This window comes from Triplophysa rosa, linkage group LG13 (genome assembly GCF_024868665.1).
Source record: "Triplophysa rosa linkage group LG13, Trosa_1v2, whole genome shotgun sequence".
NCBI classification, from domain to species: Eukaryota; Metazoa; Chordata; class Actinopteri; order Cypriniformes; family Nemacheilidae; genus Triplophysa; species Triplophysa rosa.
The window spans coordinates 11428398-11456161 of NC_079902.1; the positions used below are offsets into that span (position 1 = coordinate 11428398).

Here is a 27764-nt window from a genome sequence, read left to right on the forward strand (position 1 = left end):
TACTTCCTGTACATTTATAATTTAATGTAATTTTAATGTTTTAAAAAGTAACAAGAAAAGTCTTGTGGACACATAGATACACCAGTGGCCTCTATCACAAAGCGAGGTGAACAAACACTGTGTTGCAAAGGTTTTTTTTTTTTTTTTAAGATTTATTTTTGCAGTTTTTGCCTGTACAGAGGACAGGAAGCGAAGTGGGAGAGAGAAGGGGGTGGGTTCGGGAAAGGACCACGAGAAGAGAATCAAACCCGGGTCGCCGATGCGCAACTGCGCCACATGTCGGAGCACTGCCCACTAGGCTATCGGCTGGGACTGCAGAGTAAGTTTTCAGTTTTCAAACAGCCAATCACACTGAACATGGAAAGCATCATCAGCTTGATTGACTTCTTGAAGATGAAGAGATCATTATGAAAAAATGTCATGAATTAAAAACACATTTACAAAAGCAGGAGTAAACACTGCTGCAGCGAAAGTTTGAGAAGGCACCTACTGACTATATAAATACAGAATCAACAGAATTTAAATCATTTATATAGGTTTACAATAAGATCAAAAGATAATATGTATGCTTCATTACTTTAAAATGCTTTATATATTGAAGTTTGTTTTATACGAATATAGTTATATTAATTTAAATGCTATGTTTAATATCAATTCATTAATATTGATTATTAACTCATATAATAATTATATGAATGTGTTTTGAATTATAATCAATAAATGTAAATATACAATACAAATAAACACTTAGCAGCAAAAGATTTTCCCTCTAACATCTGATCACTTTAAACATTTTTTAATTTGGAGCGAGAAATACATGGGGAGTGGCTTCACTGTGTTACATATACGTCACTTTTCTCAGAGCCAGTTTGTCCAGTTTTGGTTTACAATCTCTAACCCACAATAAAACCTGCTCCGGAGCAGGTTAGCCATGTAGCCTAAATTACCATGGCGACGAAAACCACTCAAAACCAATCCACTTTCTTGAGCCCGAAAACACTGCGTATGCTCAAACTAAATGTGAACTTACCTGGGTAAGAACCCAAACCAGCTTTGTGATACAGGCCACTGGTGAAAATAAAACAGACACTTCTAAACAAATGTAATCAAAAAGTAGTCAGAATACGTTTCAAGAATTGTGTAATCTAAGGGATTACGTTACTGAATACAAATTTTGCCATGTTTGTAATTAGTAACCGATTACAATTCCCAAGTAATCTACCCAGCTCTGTATATACAATATATAGTTTAATTTGATTACATGTAATTAAAAAATATGTAAATCACTGATTTGTGCTCTTTGAATTTAAAACACGTTTGGTTATTTAACAATTCTGAATGATGTGGAATCATTATTCAGATGAAACACCAAGGCAAGGCCATTAGATGTCAGAGTTTTATACTTTGGAACAGACACTATTTCAAGCTTTTTTGTAATTTGCAAGGGAAACAATGAAATATTTACAGAGAAACTTAATGAATGGCTGTCATTAAGCAATGGTCATGATTGTGTTAAGCAGGTGTTGTTTGGTGTTCACAGGTTCCCTCCACAAGAGTTCTTGCAATCAATCAAAGCAGTCATGTCATTTATACAGCAAAGAAAGTGTTGATTATGTAAAGCAAAAAAAAAAAGAGCAGACATGACACGACACATTTTAAATATCTGCAGTCTTTATTTCAACAAGACTAGGAAATGTTTAATATAACTTTTCTTTTACATTTTTAGCATCTATCACTTTGTTTTCCCCATATTAAGAAGACACTCTGAATGGGTAAAATCTGATGAACATCTCTCAGAGACCACTAAATCGACTGCTCATTATTTACAATTTCTTACTGTCTTTTAGTCTCTCTCTTTCTTCACTCTTCATCACTGTACAGGGCAGCAGGCAAACAACAACCGCAATCTGTCCATCTAAAGTTCAGTATCCAGATTAATGATGACACTGGTTCGGGTAAGAATCCTCGTCAAACAAGTGTCCATGTCTTGATGTGTCCATGTCTTGATATGTCCATGTCATATTTACTTTGAAAATGAGACACTTATTCCTGGTCTTTACATCCTACATGTGACAGTGGGAAGCTTTGAATCATACGAAAGGGTAGAAAACAAATATTGCTTCCGAATCATGGCACACATAGCAAATCAGCCTGGACAAAACTACATCATCAATCTGAGGTGTGGAGCATCACTTCTGTACAGAGATCTTTACTCTTTCCATGCCCCCTGAAACCCTGACAAATATCTCTTCGTGTCTTAGGACTGGCCATTCATACACATGTACTGAAATGGATAAAGAAAAATGAATAAGTTTAAATCATGTAGCATTTAGGATAAAAATGCATGTTGCAGATAGCATTTAAAACTTGCCGTGAGGTATTTGAATGCCAATTAAAAGTGCATGTGACGTCAGGAACAATCAAGAACTTATGGCCAGCCCCGTCCTTGCATCACCTTGTACAATTTTCACAATCCCCATACATAGAACTATGATGATTAAGAAAAGATAATGGTAGCTTTGCTTTACAAAATCTAAATGTTACATTACATGAAATCTGTAGCCAATACAAAACCATCAATTACAATTGTCAAATCATTAGAATGTATCCTCTACAGATATAAATATTGTGAATACTGATATTAAGAGACCTAGTAGAGTAAAGCATGCTGCCTTTCAAATAGATGTGTGGTTAAATAACTTACTGTACAAGAATGAGGGGTAAGTTTTCTGAGAAGGGGTGGAAAGCTCTTCAGTACATAACTGAGGAAACCAACACTGCATTTGTCCAACATTTGTGTGGAAAACGTATTTATAGCAACTTAGATTAAAAATTATTTAAAAAAAAACATAAAACAAGTGTTAGATCGTACCACATATTGTCTATTACGCTAAATGAGGAATGACTTTAAACACCGTACCAAAGATTGATTTTCTATGAATATTAAAATGCAAACATAACTGACAATTGGGAATGGAAAAGGTCAGAAATTATGTTGCAAACAAACAAAAAATGAAAGAAAAATCTGAGGCCATCCACTCTCTCAGCACCGGTTGCCATTCTGGTGAAGTGGAATCAGCTGCAGTACCTATCACTTAGTTTTATATCATTAATACCTTAAAATAAACTTCTAGCAAAACAAAAACACCTCATCATATAACCCTGTGTACAATTCATCATTATTCATTTCCATCCTGACAGCTCAGTCTGAAGCCATCTGCAGTGTCATGCTCTTATCTAACTGCCCTCCTGTAAGTTCATAAATAAACATCCATGCAGTAAAAACCTTACCGAGGCCATACCCTCCACATCATACAGGATACACGTGTATGCTGTGCTATGAAAAGCCTCTTCATCCATTAACTTTCACATAAGACACCTTACCTAACCAAAGCTCCTTTCTGTGACATAATCCACACAATAAGTTATTAGTGAAGACTATATTCTCAAGTTATACATTCACTGGACCACAAAGTATATGGGATGATGAGATGGGGGCTGCGATACTGAGGACTTGGAAGACTAAAAAAAAAAACCTGCCGAATACAAATCATAATGCACTCCTTGACAAACCTACTCAACCCACTTAGCTAGAACATTCTTTCCCATGAGTCTCTCTGACTTCATTCATCAAGGCAGCAACGTATACATACACACACACACACACAAATGCACATTCCTGTTGGTCACAGCCCTTGCTTGCGTAAGTCCTTCCAGATAAAGGACCAATGTAAGGCATCCTATGTTTTCTTCCTCAACATCCAGGAACAAACAGCTAACTAAAGCATCCAAGCAAGGACACACACACACACACACACAAATTCGCAGAAACGGGTTAAAAATCCTGTCTAGTTAGTACTTCATACAGATTTGCTTAAATCAGTTTATACCTGTGCTATATTGATTGATTATTTAAAGCGCTCAGATGATATATACAGCCATCCATACATAGCATTCACACAAACAGACTGACACACACACACAAGCACGCACACACAACCTATTCTGAGTACTACAGCCATGAAAAAACAAAACTGACAGACTGAATGTGAGGAAGCGTAATGCTGCGTGGAAACTTAAAGCTGTACATAAATGAAGTCCGCTCTCATAAACAAACAAAAATAAAGTGAAGTTTTTTTGAATATGAATAACTTGAGTGTGTTCTCCAGATGGCAGGCAGAGGCAGATCCTGAAAGCAGTCTCTGTAATGTCCTATAGCAGTTTTCTGCTCTCTCTTTCAAATTCTTACAAACACTCATCCTCTCTCATTTGGCCGCTTTTATCTTGTGTGGAGAGTGAGCAAGGCCAGCAGGAGAGCCGCCGCTGCCAGTGCCAGGATGCAGGGTGCCAACTGGGTTCCACCAGAGGACGGGTCGTTGCTTTTAGTCTTAATGATACGTGGCTTGATGGGTGACGGGGTGGAGAAGTAGATATCTCCATCGCTGTCGCAAGAGGGGGCGTCACAGCCACTTCCACTTTCCTCTCCGCTGCCGGCATCCTCTGAAGGGCCAAGATGACATGTTAAAAACAGGCTTGGATGATGTCATTTTTTCACAATTAAAGGGACAGTGTACCCAAATATAACAATTCGGAAATAAAAAACGAGAACGCCTCATACCATTGTTAAATGAGATGTCGTTGCCAGTGTAGGCAGCTTTAAGCCAGCTGGTCATTTCTTTCAGCACCGCAATCTGACGACGAATGACCATGTCTGGTTTGGTGATGTCAACTTCCACATCAGGATTTGACACCTGATTGGCTAAGCCGCTGCCCATAACGACAGATTCATACCTGCACGAGAAAATCAAAGGGTGAGTGACTGCTCTGTGTTGTTGATGGCAAGTTTATCGAGGAATGGAGAGATTTTATCATACCTGCTTTTGGCGGTGCCATTCCAGCACTCATCACCCGGGGTGACCCTGTCTCCAACACAGACTGTGTCTGGAAGCGTGGACCAGAACTTCTTGGCGTGTTTGAGCTTCTTCTTGGCGTCCGTCAACTAGGAAACAAACACAGAGTTACAAATGCTTCATTGAAATGCTTTAAAGAAAGTATTTAGAAGTGGTAATAAGTGGCCAGCATGCGCTCACCAATCGGTCCAAACTGGTGCCAGCTGCAGTGGTGGGTCTGGCTTCAGGGCTGTAGGGTCGGAAACGCCCGGGGAACCCTGAGTCTTTAGCAGAGCGCTTTGTTCGGAAAGCCGTGTTGGGTTTAGGCTGCCCACAACCCTGGAACACCTGAAAGACAAAAATGTATATAAAAAACATGCTTTTCTGATTCACTTCCCTACAAGTTTAACTTTCAAACACATAAAAATACCCAAATTACTGACCTTCTGTGAGACCTGTATGCTGTTCTCCTGCATGTTCATGATGGCATCCGAAATCTTCACGTCTATGGGATCAATGACGGACTCGAAGTTGAATGGCCCCTCTAATCTCTCAGCAAGACCCAACATGGCATCTAAGATCCAAGATCGACTTGTTAACTTGAACCTTCTCAAAACAAGTGAAGAAAGCTACTACATACACAGATCAACCCATCAAAAAAACCCAATGCAGTAACACGTATCAGCCACTAGAGGGAAGCATTCGGCTGTCTGATGAATCCCACATTGTAAAGAACCGCAGCCTGTTGTGCGAACAGCTTGTTTAACAGTCAGAGGCCTGAACAAGGCGCCCCAATTAAAGTTACCCAAAGCTGACAGGCAGGGTGAGCAAAACCAGTCCCAGAGACGTGTGGGCCAGCAACAGCTTGTGAGAGCGCAGGAGAATGTGTGACGGGACCTGAGACCGAGGCCCATCACACCCCATGAAACACACACGCACAGGAAAAAGAGAGCAGCACCCCACCATTCACTTCTAATTCAACTCCGTTTCAATCCTGATTTCAGCTGAGCCCTCACAAATGGTTTTGGCCTCTGAGCAAGTGGAAAAACTGTAGCCGTTTTAACACGACCCATTCACTTTTAATCTGTACTTCTTATACTCATAAAATTAGACTCCTGCTTTGTCTGGAAAATTGCTTCCATGTCTAGTACTACTATAGTAATAAATCAACTTTTTAGCCATTTAAGGCTCTTTTCACACTTCGATTCATTTGATTGCCTGGTCCGAGTTTGCTGCCCCCATGTTCCTGGCCACCTTTTTTATGTCGTGCTTTTGGATTCGAACCGTTGTACGTTTGCATTATCTATGCGAGTGCCTCTGTGAGTGCTAGTGACAGCTATTTACCACTGTCGCTTAGAAACAACTTTCATTGTGTTATTGAAGCCTTTATTTCATTGGATTTGCTTGTTGTGGATGCACGGGATGAAAGGCAAAGAATGCGAGCTGCTTATCAGAGATAGACTATTTATTCAGAGACAAGCAGCTATGAGAAATGACTGTGATCAGGAAGTTCTCAAAATGTTGGCATTCATACAAACTTAGTTCAGAAAACCACTTTTGCACAACGAACCGAATAAACTGGACTCGGGTCCGAAACAAAATGCTCTAGAATAAAAAAGACCCCAAAGCGTCTCTTACCCAGGAAGTTATTCCATTCTGCGTCCAGGTCGGCCTGATTGGCCAGGCAGCCACGCATGACGTTGAGACAGTAGTTCTTGCAGGGCTTCAATGCCACCTGGCCGGTACAATACGGGCAGTATAACATCTTCATAGCCGCACGCACACAGCTCGGAGACGCACTTACCTGAAAGGACCAAAAGGGGAGAAGGCGATTAGCAGAGTCAGCGAAACCGAAAGGTTAATGAGTCCATAACCTAATTCAAATACCTGATGTAGCTGATAAAACACTGAACATAGAGCATTAGCGACCCTGTCACCTTTTATAAGGTCAATGCTGAAGCTGAGTTTGCTCGGTTTGTCTTTGAGGTTCAATTGCTTCTGCAAACTCAATCCACAAACTGAGTTGCCTTGGCCTCTGATCTTTTAATGCTAGAAGATAAGCCCCTATGGGTGCAGCCAGGTGTCCACCTTCACATACTGATAAACCCGAAACGTGTACTTTTTATCTGTGTTGCCCCTGAACTCTGACTCGGTCAATAAACAAAACCTAAATGGCTAAAATTCTTAATTCAACACAGCAAAAGTTTCTTACCGTGGAGACTTTGCCCACCACTTCGGGCATGAGCGCCAGGCCGCGGGTGAACGTGCGGACTGCGATGAAGGACCGTGTCAGCTGTAGGCGGAGCTTGCGCGGGACATCGCCGAAGGGTTTGAGCTGCTCCATGTGTCTGCTGACGCACTCCATGTACGAGTCATTAAACTCGTACTGAACGTTGACCAACCGGAACATGCGCTCCAGAAGCTCCGTCCAGAACTCCGCCAACATGTCGTCCAGGTTGACGGCGCTGCTCCCGTGAGAATAGTATCGTCGCAGCTCTTGAAAGAAGTGCTTGAAAAGTTCGGCGTTCTTTACGTACATCAAGCCGTAGGTCCGGACGAACATGTCGTTAAGGGATTTCTCAGCATTGTTCAACAGCTCTCTAAAGAACTCTGGAAAAAGAACAATAGTGAAAGAGCTGGTTAGCTTTAAAAGTAACAAAGATGATACGGTTATTTGCTGGCATGAATGTTCAAGTGAGAGACGAGATGCATTTCAAAAGACAATAAAAATGGAATTCGAGGTCACAATTTTATCTTTTTTCCACATAAAATGGGTTTCAACAAAAAGGGTGAGTTATTTTTGGGTGAACTATTTTTTAACTGGGATTATTTTAACATTAAAGGCGGGGTGTCCGATTTCTCTTAGCCGTTGTTGATGTTCAAATCACCAAAACAAACACACCCCTACCCCCATCTTTTCGCTTTCGTCAGCGCTCGGCTCGGCTAATGTCCGTCCTGTGCACTGTACACCTTACTGCTGATTGGCTACAAGATTGTTTTGGTACTCGGCCCGACTCAGTTGTCTAAAGCGTAATTCGGAAATCGGTTTCCCCGCCTTTAAGACATTTTCATTTTTCAGTTCATCTTTGAAAACATTGCAAATGAGTTTTTTCGTTGTTGAAGTATTCTGTCACAGATAAGATGTTTGCACATCTTATCTTTAAAAGTATGTGCACTACGAACACAAATACAACAGAGCTCATGTTTTGAGCACATAACATGAAAGAAAGTGTGCAAAAGCAGCACACAGACTGTCAACTTCAACACGTTTCATTTGTATTAAACCGTGAAAGTTCAGCTGGCAGTGCGTCCATTACTTTGTCATTACAATGACACTCGGGAGAGAGTGATTTAGAGCTCCAGCGAGCCCTCGGCCCAAATCATTCTCACGGACTGAAAAACCCAACAGAACTGGCAGTGTCGGCCAGAAAAGCACACATTATTATCTAAACAGATTAATGCATATTCCATTCCAGCCAACACAAGTTTTTCACTCTAACATTCCGGGAAAATAACTTTTTGTATCTGAGGAGAAAGAGCCGAGAGCGCAGAAAGCATCAATAGAAGTGGCAGAAAAGGATGAAGGGTTCGAATAGGTAACGTCTCGCCCATCAAGCCGCTTGAGGCTGACTGCCATCAATGGCATTTTCCTGTCGTCACATTCCATTCGCTTTTCTCTGCACTTCTTTCGCGCCGTCCTTCAGAAGGCCCCTCAATAGGATTACTGAATAATGCCCACCCCCTCCCCAAAAAACAGACCTGTGCCCCCCTGAAAGCCCTCGCACTCGCTGACTCTCCTCGGCTTCAGTTCATCAGTGCCTTCGGAAGGCTCTCTTCATTGGAGACGGGGAACAATGACCTACTTCATCCTGTGGAATGTCAGACCCCCCTTTCCCAAATAATCCAGCTACTCTCTCCCATGAAACTCTCTCCTCACAACCCTACTTTTTTAACCTGAACAAAATGAGAATTCCAAAGAAATGCTTCACCTCTCTCCCGCGCTCACACATGCACTCGCGCAAAACGCGCCATTTGTTTTCGCCTTTGTATCACCTTTCCCCGCTCACAAAAAGCCCTGCAGAACAGATGCCCGGCGCATAATGAGCCAGACTTTGAAGTGTTAAGCAGCCACGAATGTGAAAGCATCGCCTGACGTTCTCGTAAAACGTCTTTCACAACCCTAGTCTTCATCAAGGCAAACAAGACACCTCAGGTTTATAAACAAACAATACATGCAAGCCGAGTCACCGTCGTGCTGTCAATCCCAACCCGAGTCAACCCAGTCAGGAAAACAGAGCATGAGCGTGTTCTCGAACAGTCCCGTCCTGCTGTGTAACCACGGATACCAGAAACACCGCAGCCCTCGCGTTTAGCTCCCCTCCCACGAATGGCCCTCGGCCCCTGGCCCCACACAGGGAGAGAGATAGAAGGCACCCAGCTCCAAGCTCCATTGACAGAGATTAAACCTTAAGGGCCACCGCACCCCCAGATACCCAGGAATGTCAGCTGTCACAAGTTTAAAGTCAGGGAATAGAGAGAAAAAAAATGAGGAGAAGAGAAACGTTTTCCACGTTAGCGTGTTAGCCGTTACCAAAGAAAACATGAATCTGCATGAACCGCTTGTCAGACGACCACTTCAGGAAATGTACATTAAATCAACGTCAAGCAGGATGACTTTTTGTAGCTTTTGGAAGAACTTTGATTCTTGCAAAAGTGCACATGCATTAAATCACGACATCTCAGAAGCAACTAGAGACGATAATTATACCCCAACTTTAAGGCAAACGTTTAATGTACGTTAAGCCAAGCAAGCCGCTCAACCTCTTTACATCTTACCCAACATAACTATTGAGATTTGGGGACCAAGCATTGTAAGCATAAGCATCTGTGAACCGTTTCAGGCATCTTACTTCGTCATTAAAAGTCACTTTATGATGCACACGAGTCTGCCAATAGCAGGCTGTGGCCCTCCCTTCTGATTTTCCCATTAAAATGCATTTCTCGCACAGTGATTGCTTTAGAAATGTATGTGAAAGGTTAAACGCAAGCATGCCTGCCTGGAGAATTACAGCACCGCGTTACATTGTCTATTAGGGGGAGTAGAAAATGTGTTTAGACACACATTTCAACAAGCGCTTTCAAATAGGTCCCAAAACCCTGAGCGTTTGAACATGTTTCTTAAACATTCGCAAGAGGGAAAAATTCCAGATTCCACTCCAAGCTTTGTCCCGCCTTCCATCCTAACTTATCCTCCCTTCCTTACTTACTTTTCTTTATCCCGGGCAGTAATTGTTCCCCATTTGTGCCAATTAGCTGCTCAGCTTCTTTCTGTCCTTGCGGGATTTCAGAACCCCCCGCCGAGGTGTGGAGGATGAGAATTTGGTAGGGGGTTAATCCTGGATCTTCTGGATTCTCCAGACGGGCTTTACTCAGAACCAGACCGGACACCCGGGGAGGAAAAAAAAACAGCCATCTCCAGAGAAAAACTATTTCTGGTAGGGGACTTAATTGCCCGTGACTCCAACCTTGAGACATTCAAAGCACAGGCTGCTTTCAATAACTACCCCCCAACACACACACAAACTCTCATTTATGTGTGTGTGCTTAAATTAATTTAATCTTAATTACATCTAGTGGCTGTGTTGATAGCGAACGTTTCTAGTGCACTTCCTGCTGAGCAATTTGTGCGTTGCCATTTAGTGTTCATTACCAAACTACAAGAGATGGGTCATGACAACCAACTGCTCGATAACAGACTAGTTAAACAGCGATGTTGACCAGTTTATTTATTTGTATTTTTCTGATTAAATAGATGTTTTCTCTTAAAGTAATGCCAATGTATGCAGACAACTTTTTTTTAAATGCATCAATGTAAAAAGTTATAAAAAAAAAACTATGTATAGACCATTCTGCAAGATGTAAACACCGGCCCAGAAGCACTTCCAGTTTTTATTTATTTATTATTAGTTTTTTTTTAATCTTACATATATAATTCAATCTAAAAGTTATTTGTATAACATTTTTAATCAGTTATATGTTCTGTTGGTTGTATTTGTACAAACGTTTGTGTAACAAACAGGAAGTTCCTCTGGACAAGCGTCGTTTACTTCATCCAAAGAGGTCTATAGCACATTTTTCTCATTTTATTGCCTAACTTTATTGTTTTTCTCACTGTTATACATTGCTTTGGATGAATACATCTGCTTAATGGCTAAATGTCAATGCAAATGCTTTATGACAGTTCGCCACATTTTAGCTGTTCAGTGTTCAATGCCTGTAAGAAACACTATTAAGTGAACATAAAATAAGTTTTTAATCAAGTCGGCTCATTGACTTATCATTTTGAAAAAAAAAAAAACCTTTGTCATTAAGGATGTAAATTATACAGTTACATGTAAAACGCATCTTCTGAGGCAAAAACTACTTCTAAACTCACCAAGACGTTTAAGCATCACATTTACACCTTAGACACTTCTATAGTGCAGAAAACGCTTACATTAGAATAAAAGAATGTATTGAGTGTCTTTGTTTGAAAGTATAAAAGCTATTGGCATTTTAAGGCTGTTTAGCTCATTAAGTCACATGCCAGGGTCTAGTGCACATTTAACGCACCCTGGCGATTCAGAGCGCATTCCCACGGTGAGAGTTCAAAAGACCTGAGAACCTGGAGATGGAGGAGAAATGAAAGGCATAACAGGCTGATGGCAGAGCGAAAAGAGGGAGAACGGGAACAAAAGGCAAGAGAGGAAAAAGAGCAGGGGAGGCGGCGGGCACGATCTGGCAACCGCCGCATTCCGACACGTCACATTCCTGCTCACATCTGGCTGCAATACACACGATCCCTGTTACCATTCACTCCCTGAAGTCTCACTTTCTTTTTACATTCACACAAACACACCATCATGAGAACACTTCCAGTGATTTTTCATTCTCATGATGTCTCCTTTATACTAGTGATGTCAGATGTACAGAAACTTTACACACACGTGTAACTGTGTGCATGTTTCGAAGAACATGCGAGCGTATGGTTAAAATGCACTTTTTGGTCAAAATGGTGCCTAGGTGAGCTATTAATGTGAACGTAGTAATGTCTTCAATAAGTAAACAGGCAGAACAAAAAATTTCATACAGTTTAAATCCAAACTAATGTCACTGTCGATGTTAAATAAAATAAAAACAAGAAATAAAAAATAATTAAAGATAGCGAGAATAATAATTGATACATTTATTCTTATACATTTATAAAAAACATTTAATTATATTATTATTGAAATGTTCGCAATAGTATATTTTGTTTCAAAACGTCACTGGTATGGACTGTGGGAATTCTACACAACTACTCGCATCATAAGATGTTACGCAGTGTTCCAAAAGTTCTTTCAGACAACCTCATGTCAAATCCCAGCTGTCTCAAATCTCTGGCAACAAACAAAATTTGTTGAGTTCATTTAAAATCACTCGAGTCCCCTGCCAGACAAACAGCGCTATGCTAAAGACGAATGGACATATGGTAGTCTCATTATGAAATAGCTGTGGCTGAAAGCACATTTGTGACGAATCGCATGCGAGCGTCAGGCTGGAGCGAGATGCGCCCTGAACACTTCATTTATTCTACCTTCTCCATCCCATCATCCAGCATCAATCTAAACACCGGCTCACCATTTCATCTGAAGGGCTATTCCCACTTACAGTCCTGGCTTGTTTCTTCCTCCATCAGCTTGAGGACATTTTTCCTGGAAATGTTGAGCAGAACTCAAGAACCCTAACATACTCCAGCTGATCCGATCTGGATCCGTGTGATTGGGGCTTCAGTTTGTCTCAATTTTCACTTTTGACACGCGTTTCACATGACATTAAAGCATGAAGGAAAAGGAACACGTAAAACATGCACTGCAGGCCACAGTTAAGTGAGCGAGTGTGTGTGATGGCTGAAGGAGTGTGTCTGCGGGGTTTTCCCCTCGTGAGTGAGTCAGCACTGTAGATGCATGTTCCCATGCACCCTCTGCCCTGCACCGGAGAAACCTGATCCCGCTCTCTCTCCTGATACTCACTGCCACATGCAAAGCAGGGAGAAAGCATGGCTTATGCATGCGTGTGTGTGGTCTGTCTGCAAGTGTGCGAGCGGCAGAGGATTGTGGGATGTTGAGCGACAGGTGTAGAGATGGATGTATAGAATGTGTGTCTCTGGAGACGGTGCTGGCAGGCGGTGGTGTCTGTCAAAACTGAAGACTGTGCGGGGGAGACTTGTAGTACATAGCAGTCCAGCAGCATAACTGATTCACATAAGGAACCAATAATAATGCAGAACCTATTCTTATGCCAAACACAAAGCATTCTGATTGGTTAGATTTGGGTGCCGAGAGTGTAAAAGGTGGGGTTGCTTACGGTCAAAGTGACGGTGTCTCTGGGTGAAGGTGCTCTGCAGGTTGGAGCTGAGCTGATGGATGGGCGCTTTGAGGTCCGTGCGGCTCTGCTGACTCAACTTCTCTTCCATCTCAAGAGTACAGCAAGAGAAACCTTGGGGACAGACTTTCAGATGGGATCCTGACAGAGAGAGAAAGAGAACATATGTAATGTTTCGCGATGACAACACCGAAATGGCAACCAGTGGGGTTAGATACACTAACTGTAAAATACCTGCGCAGAGCAAATCAAAACAAAAACACTGCAATTACAAACAAAATAAAAAATAAAATATATACAAATAACGTTACAAGAAGAGATTTACCGATATATGGGGCAATAATCGGTATCGGATAATAAAAGCGATTTTAAAGTTTAAAAACAGCTGAGGATCAGAGCCCATACAGTATATCCTGTCAATCAAAAGAGGACAGGAAAACGCAAAGTGCTCTGTATATAGAAAATGTTAAGAAACAACACCAGTTTGGTGTTCAATATTAAATCATTGTATGAATTAATAACATTCAGAAAGTTAAGAAATATGAATTTTATCCTTAAAATTGGCAGATATTACTCTGAATAATCAGCTATCGGTATCAGTGGAGAAATTTCGTATCGGTGCATCTCTAGTAATAAGTTTACTATGTTAATTTCGTATTTTGATATTAAAAAAATACTAAAACAGAATCAATGATATTACGACAGCCTTACCAAGTATATGAAATATTTAAGATTCTGCACTATTTTTAGGTCACTAATCAAATAAACAAACATGTGACATTTTAGGCAACAAGTTGAGGCAACCCCTTTCAACCAAAGGTCAGATTTCATTATTTCCAATGACGCACACAAGGTGGTCTTTGGAGGATTCTTATATCATGCCAAGATGACCATAGATCATCAGGGCTTATGGAATTTGTGGAATTGAGTACATGTCATTAATGTAAAACAAATTTCAATCTATTTGTTTCTAATTTTTATACTTGCATAATTTGTAAAAAAAAAGAAAAAAAAGAATTGTATTCAATCAGAAAATGTCAAGAAGCATTTTACTCCATGACCACATTATAATGTTATTAATGCTTTGGCAAAGTAAAGCCTCTTTCACCGTGCCAGTAAACCTTGAACCTTGATCAAGTGTTCTTTAATTCATTCTTCATGCACCCCTACAGCTAAAACTCTGAAGCGAGGACAATGTGCACACAGTATAATGCAGATGTGCTATTCCTGCAGTTTTACACACATACCGATTAAATGTGTGCCTTGAATGCACTGCAAGTCCATTTGAATAGAAGCGTGTGCCAGGTGCATAAATGTAAATGTTAATGAATGTCTGAGGGACGCCAGGCCCCTCCATCATTCTCTTCATCAGAAAACATGTCCACGCTGTGACATTCGAATGAACAGCGCCGAGAACCAGAGAGTGGCTGGATTAAACAAGGCGTCACATTAACATACAGGGTGTGAGTTAAGTGGACTGCGAGTCACAGCTGAAATAATGTTTTGTTTTCCTTTCCTTTTTTTAAATGCGGTTGTTGGAATTTAGGCGAACACAAGGGTCCTTTCAGAGGATTGGACTCCGACAGGCGGTTTGGCTTCTCCTGCTGTTCAGGCCACTCTAGATCTAGAGTAGTACACTACACACTAGAGTGATCATGATGCCAAAACTGCCAGTCAAAACCGACACTTAGTGCAAAATCACCATTCTCTATCAAAATCTACCAAATGAATCCTACTGACACTGTAGAAAAAGCTCAACTGAACATGTTCTTTTGAGTGATGGCGAACTTGTGCAGTGTCCTGCAGCAGGACAGACCTCTCTGCGACAGCACAGCATATCCGGTCACGTGCACACATATTTATGACACGGCTCGCATCTGCTGAACGAATCAGCGTGGGAGAAAAGCGAGGAGCTGTTGAGAGCTTGCAAATAATCACCAACGCCGCAAAACATCCAAGAGGAATTGTCACAGTCTATTGCCAGGGTTTGTTTTACAAGGGTGGGCAGGGCTGGATGGAGTGGCACTGTGTGTTTACGTGTGGGACAGGACAGCTTGTGCATGACAATGCTGCGATTAACAAATATGCTTATGATGGGACTGAGATTGACTGGTGCATCAATTGGCTTATTCAGTCAGGCCGGAAATAAAGCAGCTTTGCTCATCATAAATAAAACCCAAACAGTAAGAATGAATCCAAAAAAACGTTTGATCAGCTAAATCAAGTGAGTTTAGGATTCATTTTGTAAAAGTTTTATGAGATTTATTTTATAAGCATTCCATTTACTGCACATCATATCTATTCTGTTTGAAATAAAGCTTGTTTAGTCAAAATTGCATTGAGCACATACATCATTTATTTGTTTTTACATCTAAACAGTTAGATTACTTTTAAAATATTGCTTAAAGGGACAGTTCACCCAAAAATGAAAATTCTGTCATCATTTCCTCACTCTCATGTTGTTCCAAACCTGTATAAATGTCTTTGTTCTGCACAAAGGAAGATATTTGAAAGAATGTCAGTAACCAAACAGATCTCACCCCCCATTCACTCCCATAGTATTTATTTTTCCTACCATGGAAGTAAATGGGGAATGAGATCTGCTTGGATACTGACATTCTTCCAAATATCTTCCTTGTGTTCAGCAGAAAAAATACATTTATACAGGTTTGGAACAACATGAGTGTGAGTAAATGATGACAGAATTTTCATTTTTGGGTGAACTATCCATTTAAATGTAAAGTTGTTGCAGTGTAGATGTTATTGTAGCATATACAGTATGTCAACTTAAAAAAAAAAAGCGTTATCACTTTGAACGTCTTTATATTAATGTAAGTGTAAGAGTTTGGAGAAAAACAAGGGTGATTTTAAATTAACATTCAAATGCGTCCGGAATTTTCCACTTGCCCAGAACGTTTATTTCTCTGGTGTCTAAGCGGGTGTTAAAACTGAGAAAGAGCAGCACCTTCACGCCGCTGTGGCCCCAGACCAGCTGCACCCCTCAACTCCACTGGGACCCCATCCAAATCACTCCCTCGCTTTCACACACTTGGCATCATGTACATTCAGACCTGCACATCATATCACAGCCCAACACACAGCTCTTTGTATACTGGTGTTCGGAAAGAGAGAACCTACCCTGAAAAAGCAAAGCAAATATTCTATTAAAAACACCCCAAATGGAACAAAATTTAAACGCCTAGTGAATTGCTGAATGGGGAGAAACAATCTGAAACATTTTAGTACATTTCAGTACAGCCCACAAACCAATCAAAACCATCAACGCTGAGATCAGTTTAATACCAGTCAAGAAATAATATCACATGAATATTGGGTCTTTTTAATCCAAAGTGAATTGCGTCATTTCTGCGCCTCAATGCAGAAGTTCACACATGGCCACTCAAACAAACTGAGCAATGTTTTTAAAAGCCCATAATATTTACACATTTCCAGTAAGTCCTACAAAGAGCTTACTTGTAGATAAACTGACGAAGTAAAGACACTTCAGCTTTAAGAAATGTATAATATAAACATACATTCAATTCTATTCTATTCTATCTCCAGACATGTTTATCAGCTGTTATGTCACAGGAAAAGGTTAAAGTTGAGTGGGTGGTCTGATTTGAATGACATATTCAGCATTTATTTTTGGAGCGCTCATTAGTTTTGTCTTTAATGATCAATACCTATCTTTGAGAGTTAAGTCAATATGCTTGCTTGCACAAACACAGTCTTGGCAGAAATCCATTAAATACATGTAAAAAAGAAAGGTTCCAATGTAAAGCCAAACATTCCGACAGAAAGATGAAGTTTAAATCTATTTCCATCTACATAATCATTACAAGCAAACCACCTGAATATAAATCTTTGAGGCATTTGTCTTCAATAAGTCACTTCCTGTTGCTGTTCCACAGACCTAAGAACATTATGTTTTGCTGGCGGATGAGGGGATGGAAAATGCCCTGTGGACAAAACCCAGATTAGTCCGGACACCCCCTCATGTTCCTCTTCCCTTCTTTCTCAGCCATGATGTGGCCCTGGCCCCAGACAGACTTCAACCCCACGCCACTAGCCGGCGAGCTTAACCGCTGAGGTCAGAGGTTAACAGCCACTCCTCTGAGAGAGGCCACGCACTGTGACCCTGCTAGGGACTGACCAGCAAACCCACCAGCCACACACACACACGCTCAATCCCAGCCTGTGGACGCTCTGAGTCAGAAGTCATAAATTCTCCGGGGGATTATTTCAGGCCGTCACTATAAATCGCTCTGGCCACTGCATCAACGGGCTGTTGCCAAAAGCAGCAGAGTAATGGGCTTCCCTGTTGTCTGTCTAATAAGACACATGCTGCAATTTCCATATGCCGGCACAAGTGTCATCAACACCATCAGTTCTGCATACAGCCATGGTTTCAGGTGGATATGAGGCGTGAACAACCATCATTCAGTTTCTTATTTGAAAAATAAACTCATCTCTGAGAAGCGCTGTTTCGCTCGTCTCTGCAGCATACAGGCAAGAAATAAAAGACATAATTCTATATGCAGTTAAATCAATGGCTAATCTAACAATTAAAGCACAACTAATAAACTGTAATAAATAAGGAGATATCAACACACCTCTTTCACTACAAAATAAAGCCAAGCGCAAAACATTACGGCCTTGAGTCTCAACATCCCAGCCCATCTTTACACAAACACAAGCTACAATTACCACAGTGGGAAGGAAACTACTATTTGACAAGGAACTTTTGCCCTCCTTGTGGCCTGAGGTACAAGACGGTCTGACCTAACTAAATGTGTTTGGCTGGCTTTCATAACAGCAACAACATGCAGATGGTGATAAAACATCAAACCTTGGGGGGAAATGTGTATTGCTGGAAACCTTCATGGTATGAGCTTTTAATGAGCACTCCCTCCTTTTGGCATATGACATTATTACCTTTAGAGATGAGAGTGGTTTAATGGGATGAAAGGCAGAGCAAAATCGAGCAGAGGCATTATAGACAGTTAAGAGCTTTATATTTCATTTCTAAATCATAGCCTTTCTATTATATGGTTGTCTCTTCCAAAATCTTGCTTTCGTGTTCAAACATGTTACTGCTGATGGACTGCCTTCACACCATCTGTTAGAAAACAGATCTCTCCATTTCAGCCCACCTCTCTCTCTCTCTCTCTCTCTCTCTCTCTCTCTTTCTTTCTGTGTGGCCTGAGGCTATCTTTGGACCGTCCATTCTTTATTTGTAAAAACCTCATGAATACAGGGCGGAGGAAGGCTTTCATAATGGCCCACAAAAAACGTCATGATAGACTGGACAGACAGTGGCCTTGCTTGAAAGACATCATGGAATATAAATGTAAGGAACATTGTTAATATTGCAATGATTTTAATGGCATTAAGTGTCATTTTTCCTTATTAAGTGCTTCAAGAGAGACATTTTAAGGGCGTCCTTGAGTTAAAACAACAAAAGCATTTATTTTTACAGCACATACCAACTTTGTTTTTTTATTTAAATATATTATTGAAGATGTATTAAAACTTTGTGTTTGTGTTGCATAGTTGTACTTGGACTATAAACTGATTACAAAATATTAGTACATGAGTGAATTAACTAATACTATTTGTAGTCATTGTATGCTTTATTTCTTCCATTCAGTTGACAAATATGTTGTACATGTTTTTAGAAAAAAAAATTTAGAAAATGAAAATATGAAAATATTATTTAATATTATTAGGGATGTAACGATTCACTCAGCTCACGATGCGATGCGAGTCACGATTCTGATCTCACGATGCGATTTATTCACGATTTACTCACGATTTATTTTTACAAAATGATTTGAAACAAATTAGAAATGAACAACTTCCCTTGCATTATTTCTTAAATGCTTCACGTTTCTTTGTATAATAAAATAATGTTTTATTTCAAATAACAAAACTAAACTGCAATTTTATAACAAATTAATAATAGAAAAAGTCTCTTTAATATAAACAAACTAATACTGTGTGAGCTTTTCTTGGATTTTTTTGCATTTAAGAAATATCAGCATGTCCACGTTTAGATTTGCAGTGAAAATAGCGGCCCCTGCTGTTCAAAAAATGTATTGCGATTCAGTTCACACCTCAACCGATTTGAATCGTCACTCATTATAACCGATTTTCAACCGGCTCACGGTGAATCGTTACATCCCTAAATATTATTATTACTTAAATTTATTATATGAAATAGCATATATATTTTTTCTCAACTTTTACTGTCACACCATAGGACACGTGTACAATATATTTGTCAACTACCCATATTCAAATAAAACCAATATTACCTGATATGATCAAGTTTTTGCAAAATTATTTTGTTTAATAAATACCTTAAAAGTTTAGTGTTGTGTTTATTTTGTACCATACACCTCATTTTTTGATGGTTGAACCTAAACTGACAGAACATTGAAAGCAAATATTGTACAAATAATGGACATCACTTTTGGCCACCGCTGTATAAAGAGATATCTAATATCATAAAAGGCTAAAAATTAATTTTTATAACTAATCACCACCAGCCAAAAATCGAATCTTTATTCAACCTTAATAAGTTCTTAATTTAAATTAAAAAAATTACATTGAGCAAAATCTACATGTTTCTACTGTTTAGGGATGCAACAATACAGCTCACCCACGGTTCAATACGTACTTCGGGTTTGTAACTATTAAAGGTTTTTTTTTCATTATTGCTTGTGACAGGAACAGTAAAAGGTTAAGAAGGAAAAAAACTATTTTATTGCACTTATCTTTATTTTACTTGACTTGTTTTATTATTTTTAAGCAAAAAACAACTTGTACAAATTCCTGGTGTACTGAATAAATGTAAAGATTAACACTGGCAGCTCACAGAAGTTCTTGGTTTAGCTACTGTTCATCAACATGCCAGTAAAATAGGCTTCTCGAAGAGGTTTTGCGCATCAGAGTATTTAAGCTAACGTAATGCAAACTTGCGATTGCTGTAATGGAAGTTAACAGACAAACGTGCGGTGCGTGTTTAACACTGCAAACAATAGCGCTCAATGGGAAAGGCCAAAGATAATATAAAAGGTGCGCCGCTGCCATTGCAATAAATTGGAAGAAATGAATTTAAAACCGGACGTACGCGTATTAAATCGTGGAGGCCGTACTGAACGGTTCAATATCATATTGAGAATTGTGGCATCCCTAGTTCTGTTTCACTCCTCGAGAGTTCACAACTGGCGTCTTGTTCATGAGGAAACAGCTGGAGCTCACTATTAATAGAGCTGTACAGAAGATAAAGATAAAACTGCTCAGGTTTTCATTGTGCAGTTCCCACCGCAATGGGAACATATTCAAACAGGACAACTGTAACAGGAACCCATTGGAGTGCAACTCCTCATATGGAGGTAATAAAGAGGGGAATCACTTTCTCTTTCTCTCCAAATCCAATCCAGCATCTCTCAAACACTGCAACGACAAGTTTACAACACTATTGCCAGGACAATGATGCCTTTCAGAGACTCGCAATAAATGTAGGACGGCTAAATGGAAATGACAGCGGAGTTGGCTGGTTTGTGCGATCGCTAAGCAAAATGGTGGACGTTTTCAAGGAGGTCGTTTTATGGCACTTGGGGTGAAGTGGGGCGCACTTAACGCCTTACATGCAGGACGTATTGTCCCGTAAAATACGTCAGATTGAATGACACAAGCTTTTGCTCGGTCTCTCGGTTCTAAGGAACACTAATTTATTAATGCAACCATAGTGTATGATCACAAAGAAACTCGTTTTAAAAGAGCGAGATAAATCGTGTTTTCCACGAACAGCCCAACACATGTTCTGTCTATGCTGTTAATGCGCTAACAGGGGCGGCCGGAGGGGTGGCACGAAGGGGCGATTATAAAAGCACAGAGATTTTTCTCAAGGACACATTCCTCAAGTCCAACGCTAAGAAAACATTACTAGAAAAAACTCACTTCACAGGTCTGTTGACCTACAATTAGCGCCATGATTTTCCGATGCCGTCCCCCCTTTCCATTCCTGATTTAACCTCCTCCTGCGTACTAGAAACAGCACCTACTACTCAGTAATCCTCTAAGCACACATTCACAGGTCACACTGTGGATACCAAGCTGGGCATTTTCCATAGCTGGTTGTTTACTCACTTCATTTGTTTTTTCCATCTACAGAGGTCACATACAATACTAGCTAATCTTTTTCGACATTTAATCTGAAGTTGTGAGTGTTATCTGCACGAGGGATGTGAGATCAGACAGACATCACTCTGCAGTCCCATGAGGCAGGTGTCATGCTAATGAGGAAGCGAGTTAACAAGCAGGATATCCCATGCTAGACAGGCCAACCCACACTTGCATTGGCAGGAAACCCTCTCACAATACTGCCCGGTCCAGTCAGGCCGGGACGAACACTGTAATTCTACAAACTACATCCCCTACTTCCGATAAGATGAAAATGAATGAAGAGAATGCATTTTTTGAGGTCAGTCAAATTATTGCTGTGCAAAGAAAAAACTCGACAACAGGTTTTAGTGACAATTTTTAATCTTAATGTAATAGTTGACTCAAATGAAAATTCTCTCAGATGTAGTTGTTAGTTGAACACAAACAAACAAATGACTCCAGACGGTTAATAAGTGAAAGCAAAACTATACATTTGTGAGAACTTATTTTGTCACATTGTAAACAAATTCAAATAGGACATACCAATGACTTCAAATCTCAGTTACCAATAGGTGAATGATTCCTTTAATTACACTGACATTGTAACTGTTGTTGTTAACATTAAGATTTAAGGTTAAATGTAGCTATATTGTAGGTGCCAAATTATTGTTTTGCACTACTTTGATTTAATAAGTCCTGCAATGTGACAAATGATTAAAACGTTCTAAACTTTCCAGGTATAGACTTTCTATTAATACAAGATCATAATAACTGCATGCATAATAAAAAATAAAGTTCCTAAAACAAGTTTAGATGGCACACAGCATGTTCCACTGCAAGTCAACTTCCTGAATGTACTTCATGTCAAGTGTATTCAACAGAAAGCTCAGAGCAGCACTACCTACATCTGGTTGTACTCTGACCGTACATATATCCTGAAGAAAAAGATTTATACCCGCAGAAATGTTTCAATCCACTTCTTGCTGAGCTCTTCATTCAAATCGTATAAATAAGCACTTATGGTTCACTTTGAAATGGTTCAAAGATTAAGAATTTCAGCCGAGGAGAAATAAAGCTGAAACCGATGGCAGTCCGCCACAATGCCTTCGAAAAGCTTGTGTGTGAAATGATGCTTCCTTAAATTAATCAGGGATTCAAATCTCCCGAACGCAGCTGTCAAAACACCACCAACATTTTCTTTTCACATGGCACACAGGTTAATAAAAAGGAAATAAATGGGCAAAAAAACAAGTTCATTATAAACAATATAATTGATTGAGATCCTGGTTGTATACCACAGAGCTTAACCATGGTACCAGCGCTATACCTACCCTTCTAAGTGCACTACAGCACAAAGCAACATGGAGACGCTCCAAAAACACAAACCAGATGTACAAGTATGACGCCGGGCACGTAGCCTTAATACTAAGTAAATCCTTAAAAACTCTCAATTGGTGCAATGAGACACACATATGTTAAACTGATGTGTGTGCACACATGAGTGATCACCCACAAGCTCTCATCCTTTTGTAGCAGTCAATCTCTGATTGCTAAACCAGAGCAGGGCCTCTGGCCAATTAAAACTCCCCACTGGTAAGCATTCCAAAAGGCTGCCATCCATGAACATTTACCCAGAAGTCCCTGGGGAGATTCCACAACATCGCTTTGGCCTCTCACTCCGTGTCTGTCTCCCTCACCCTCCCCAGCGAGCCGTCTCCGGCTTTGTCTCCTCTCACAAAAGCTCCCTGCCTACAACACTTCCCAGGTCACCTCATTGAGAATCATTTAACTCGGCCTGCCGCTTTCACAGACACATTAAAAGTCAGAAGACTGCGTGTTTGGAGTTTAACAGAAGAATCGACTGATCTCTGCCGTTCATTACTTACACAGTTCTTATGTGACACTTGAAGTGTGAACTTTTCAATGGAAACTAGATGAAAGTCAGTTAATAGCTGAGCAGGTTCGTAATATCTGACGAGTGAAAGAAGTAACCTCCTCCTGAAACCTTGCCGTAAATCATTATTATTAGTCACCCGTTATGTTTATCTCTGCATTTTGCAAATATCTAACTAATAAAAAGATGTAAAAAAGTGCTTGTCAAAGTACTTAATTATTTCTGTTTCCTCAAAAATAGCAAATAAGGACATCCGAGGTTTCGGAAGGACATTGACGAAATACAACTTCTCGATCTGGTTTGGATACTATCAGCAGATAACCTCAAACCTTTCATTTTTCCAATTCAATCGGTATATTCAGGTTTTACATATCAAACGGCTCTCCGGCTGTTGTACAACACTTGGTTTAATAAGAGATTTCCCTTGACGAATACGATTTCATTTCGTGTGAATAGTGCTTCCGTTCAAAAACATGAAACAAAAACGTGCTCTCGTTCATCTCTAGACAAAAAAGAACAAATATCAAATGCAAAGGACCAAGCCATGTACAGAGCTGAGTGAAGGGGTGCATATATACGGCTCAATGGAATGGAGCAAAGTTCAGTTGGAAGCAATTACACACCCCCAACCAATACCTCCACTCGGAGATACAATAAGAGACAAATTACAATGAGCCGGTACGTAAGCAGACGTACTGACAGTTGGAATGCACCGTTTATTTACCCTAGAGGAAAAACGGGGCAAGAGGTACAGGCCAGGAATGGGGGTGGGGGAGAAAAAACTCATCAAGGGAATGAAAGATCATGATAAGGCTTAACATGAAGGTAACATTACAACGGGAATCTCAATCCCTCTTTTTAAATAATGAACATCTGTATGGACGCCTGCGTTAAGACACATACACATGAACTGCATGGCACTGGAGAAGTTAACAGAGGGGGGGTGGGAACATCCAACGTGAGAAAGTGCAGGCCTGGCTGAGCAGTGACAATGCATACATCACCTAAAATAATCAGTCAGTGCCCTGGGCAATGAGTAACAAACACAACGCCTTACAGAGTGACCACAGGAAACTAATTTTCCCTCCTGAGTCGAACAAACTCTGAGCTATTGCTTACAAACCGGCCAAAGTCTGCAGCAAGACCAACCGAACACACACAAACAAGGCTCGGCCCCCACCCAAGCACGTCTTTCCGTCTAACTCCTCCGTACAAAATAGACTTCATTTAAGTTGAGGCTTTAGATTAGTTGCTATGTGACAAAAACAACACAGCATTAGCTTTCTCCTGCGAGATGCTGTACAAACCTTCTTTGTGGGTGGATGAAGCTGAATATTTTAGCAAAGGAAACAAATATTTCTGCTTGGATGAAACAGAATGGTTGGTAACCGCTAACTAACACTTGGTTCTGGGGTCTTGTGAATATAAATCACCCAAACATGTTGATAAGACTGTTTATTGACTTGTAGTTTTGTTTGACATTCGAAGCACATGCAACCTTTTTGCTGAGGATTTTTGCTCATTGCAAACCTCTAAAAAAACAACCATTAACTGCAAAACTGCCTTCCTCACTAAACATTTATCTATCTACCTCTGCTATACAGTGTCATACTGTTAAACTAAACAAAGATATACAGAAGACTCTTTAACTTCAAACACAGCCGTAGAGGGTTCATACAAACATCCTGAGGTTCGATGGGGTTGGGGAGTACATCTAGGTCGAAGTATGTCTTGTTTGGAAATTTGCAAGCCCACCATAAGCCTGATATGACCAAAACCACAAACACGCTCAGCACTCTCAAAGTCTAGATTTTCCCCCCTCTTATTTTTCCTGACTCTAAATAATCTGCTTCTCAAAAACAAAACATCTCCTTAACCTTAAGCATATGAAAGGTTTTAACGCAAGAGTGCTACTTCTTATCCCCTCAGTAAAAGCAAACCAGCGGAAGCCCGAGTCTTTCTCTGACACTGTTTATAACAGACATCTAAGAGGGGCTGAAATCCACCAGATGTCGAAACTGACGGACAAGCATTGAGGTAATGTGTAAGTGGTGTGTCAGAAAGGGAGATGGTGAGAGAGAGGCCCACTGGCGGGATGAGGTCAGGCCAAAGATCATGTTTCCAAGTCCTCAAAGCTACAACACTGCAACAATGATGCTGATATACCTGTTGAGCTTAAGAAACTGGATAGCCATGAAGTTGGTGGGAAGAGCGGCAGCAATAAGCAATTGTGGAGCTAGTAAACCTACACCGGGCAATGCCTACTATGCTTTTGACATGGACGTCTTGGCCATCTCAGATAATGTATGGACAGGTATGTCAATGACTCAAAGCCATCAATAAGAGGATCCTATAGACCAAAAGACTACAAGGAGATCCGACGTGGCCATTTTGCGTGTTTCAGACCAGTCCTCCATTTTGCTTCAGTGAAATCATCGCAACTAAGAAAAACCCCACCTAAGAAAAACAAGAATCTAGAGAGTCTGCCTGAGCGACTTGTGGCAAAGCAACAGTCATACAAAACTAAAGAAAAGTCTAAGCACTGGAGCCAGAGGTGGGACCGGAGCCGAGGCATTTGGTTTTGATGACCATTTTAAGTGCTCCCATCACCTCGTCAGTTAAATTGACGGAGGCTTTTGAGAGAGCCAGAGGGAGCGCTTCAGTCGCCTCCACCCGTCTGGCTGAGCGCACACACCGAATCAACACCGCACCTTCCGTCCTCTCCAAAGACTTTACTGCACGTGTATAAGGTGTATGAGAGGAGAACCGGGTAATCGAACAGGCCCCCGTACATCCGAGCGTCCTGGTCCGAGGCTCATCAAGGGACTCTTGATGTTGGCTGTGGGAGTAATTAGAAGGGATTACAGGAAATCTGGAACATTCCCAGAGCTAGTGCTTCTGCCCAAAACCCAGATGAGCTGCTGGCCTACATCCCTCGTCTCCTGAAATGAGAACAAATTATTCTGAAAGTCCAGAATGAAACCACAGCCTTGATTATCATCATTACTGTACGTTAGGGCTGCTCCAATAGAATCATGTATCAATATAAAAGATTATTGTCCTCATGGTTCAAAACTGACACTTTGGACTGTAAACAAGTGGAAACTCCATAGCGTGATGGGACTAGAGGTTTGAGAGCAATGTCCAACCTTTCATCACATACTGCTAGATTTAATTTACAAGTTACAAACATGTGTTGAGTAAATGTCTGTCCCAGCTCAGCCTCTTACACAGATTCAATTTTATTCGGTGCCACCAAGGGCAGATAGTAGGGGTGGTGCGAGATCTGATGCGTCTCTCGAGATCCGACTAGAAACACAATTCCTTACGAAATTACCATGATGGAGTGCTGGGTTTGAAATTGCGCCCATTTTAGTCGCATATGCTCCCTAAATTTAACCTGTGCGACCCCAAAATATTTGGGAGCATTTGTGTGAGTGCACATTTGGTTGTGGTGCGACCTGTTTTCATTACTGTACAGAACACGCTAATAACTGCACAAAGTATGTGCGTGCCGTGAGCTACAGTGACCAGCCCGGTCTTTCATAGACAACGTGATTTTCCACCCTGCTGCACTACTTTCCCACCGTTTTTCTATGTAAACACGCGCTAGATGGAGGGATTTCAACCTTCGCGCGCGTATTTATGGCGGTTCGTGGTGCCAGCAGCTGAGCTGACTGTACCAAGTACAGTATAGCAACTGCAAGTTCACATTACGTTATTTTAAATACATTCAAAGGCAAACCTCTTCAAAAACAGATAATTTGTCTCTTACATATGTGCAATGTAAGCATAAAACATGATGCGTTTATGTAGTTTTAACTGTTTCTCTTAAAGCTGTGAGGGTTCAGTCAGTGGAGGAAGGAGGATTGATATGATCGCCACCTCTGCTAACACCAGCACTATGCAAAAGCATATAAAGAAAACAACCACAGCTCTTTACTAAAAGCTGCACCTGTTAAGAAAACAAAGCATACATTTTGTGCAATTACTGCCTGTCATTTGAGGTTGTGACAAAACATGTTGCAGTGTCAACATATTGTTTATTACTGCATAAAATCATTCATTAAAAAGTTTAATGTGTTTCATAAAGTACAATTTGATTTAATAAAGCCAACATTTTTTGCATTTTGTGTTCAGGTGGATAAAAGACTATTTTCCCTATATATTTCATCATTGAGGATTTCTTTAAAAAAGGTCTAAAAATCGTGTCACGTCTCGTGAGATAAGCGTCTCGTCACACCCCTAGCAGATAGTTAAGATTATTATTAATTCTGATGTTGGTGGAAAAAGGGGAAGCTCTCACAAGACCTTGATTTGCATTACACCTCCAGGTTTGCTCATGTGTTGGAGTTTATTCAGCTTTTGGAGGCGTAAAGAATTTATAATGTGCAGAGTATACC

The 27764-nt window shown here is 40.5% G+C and overlaps 1 protein-coding gene across 1 annotated transcript in view; it reads right to left on the reverse strand.

Annotated features, from left to right (window-relative positions):
* Positions 1–1662: 1662 nt before the first annotated feature.
* Positions 1663–27764, reverse strand: part of gpc4 (glypican 4) — a 31911-nt gene continuing 5809 nt past the window's right edge. The window contains exons 2-9 of the mRNA XM_057349749.1: positions 13275–13433; positions 7102–7499; positions 6528–6693; positions 5333–5463; positions 5091–5237; positions 4875–4999; positions 4619–4791; positions 1663–4500 (exon numbers count right to left, since the gene is read on the reverse strand). Of these exons, the coding sequence (XP_057205732.1) occupies positions 4280–4500; positions 4619–4791; positions 4875–4999; positions 5091–5237; positions 5333–5463; positions 6528–6693; positions 7102–7499; positions 13275–13433 (1520 nt within the window). The 3' untranslated portion in view covers positions 1663–4279. The remainder of the gene's footprint in view (positions 4501–4618; positions 4792–4874; positions 5000–5090; positions 5238–5332; positions 5464–6527; positions 6694–7101; positions 7500–13274; positions 13434–27764) is intronic.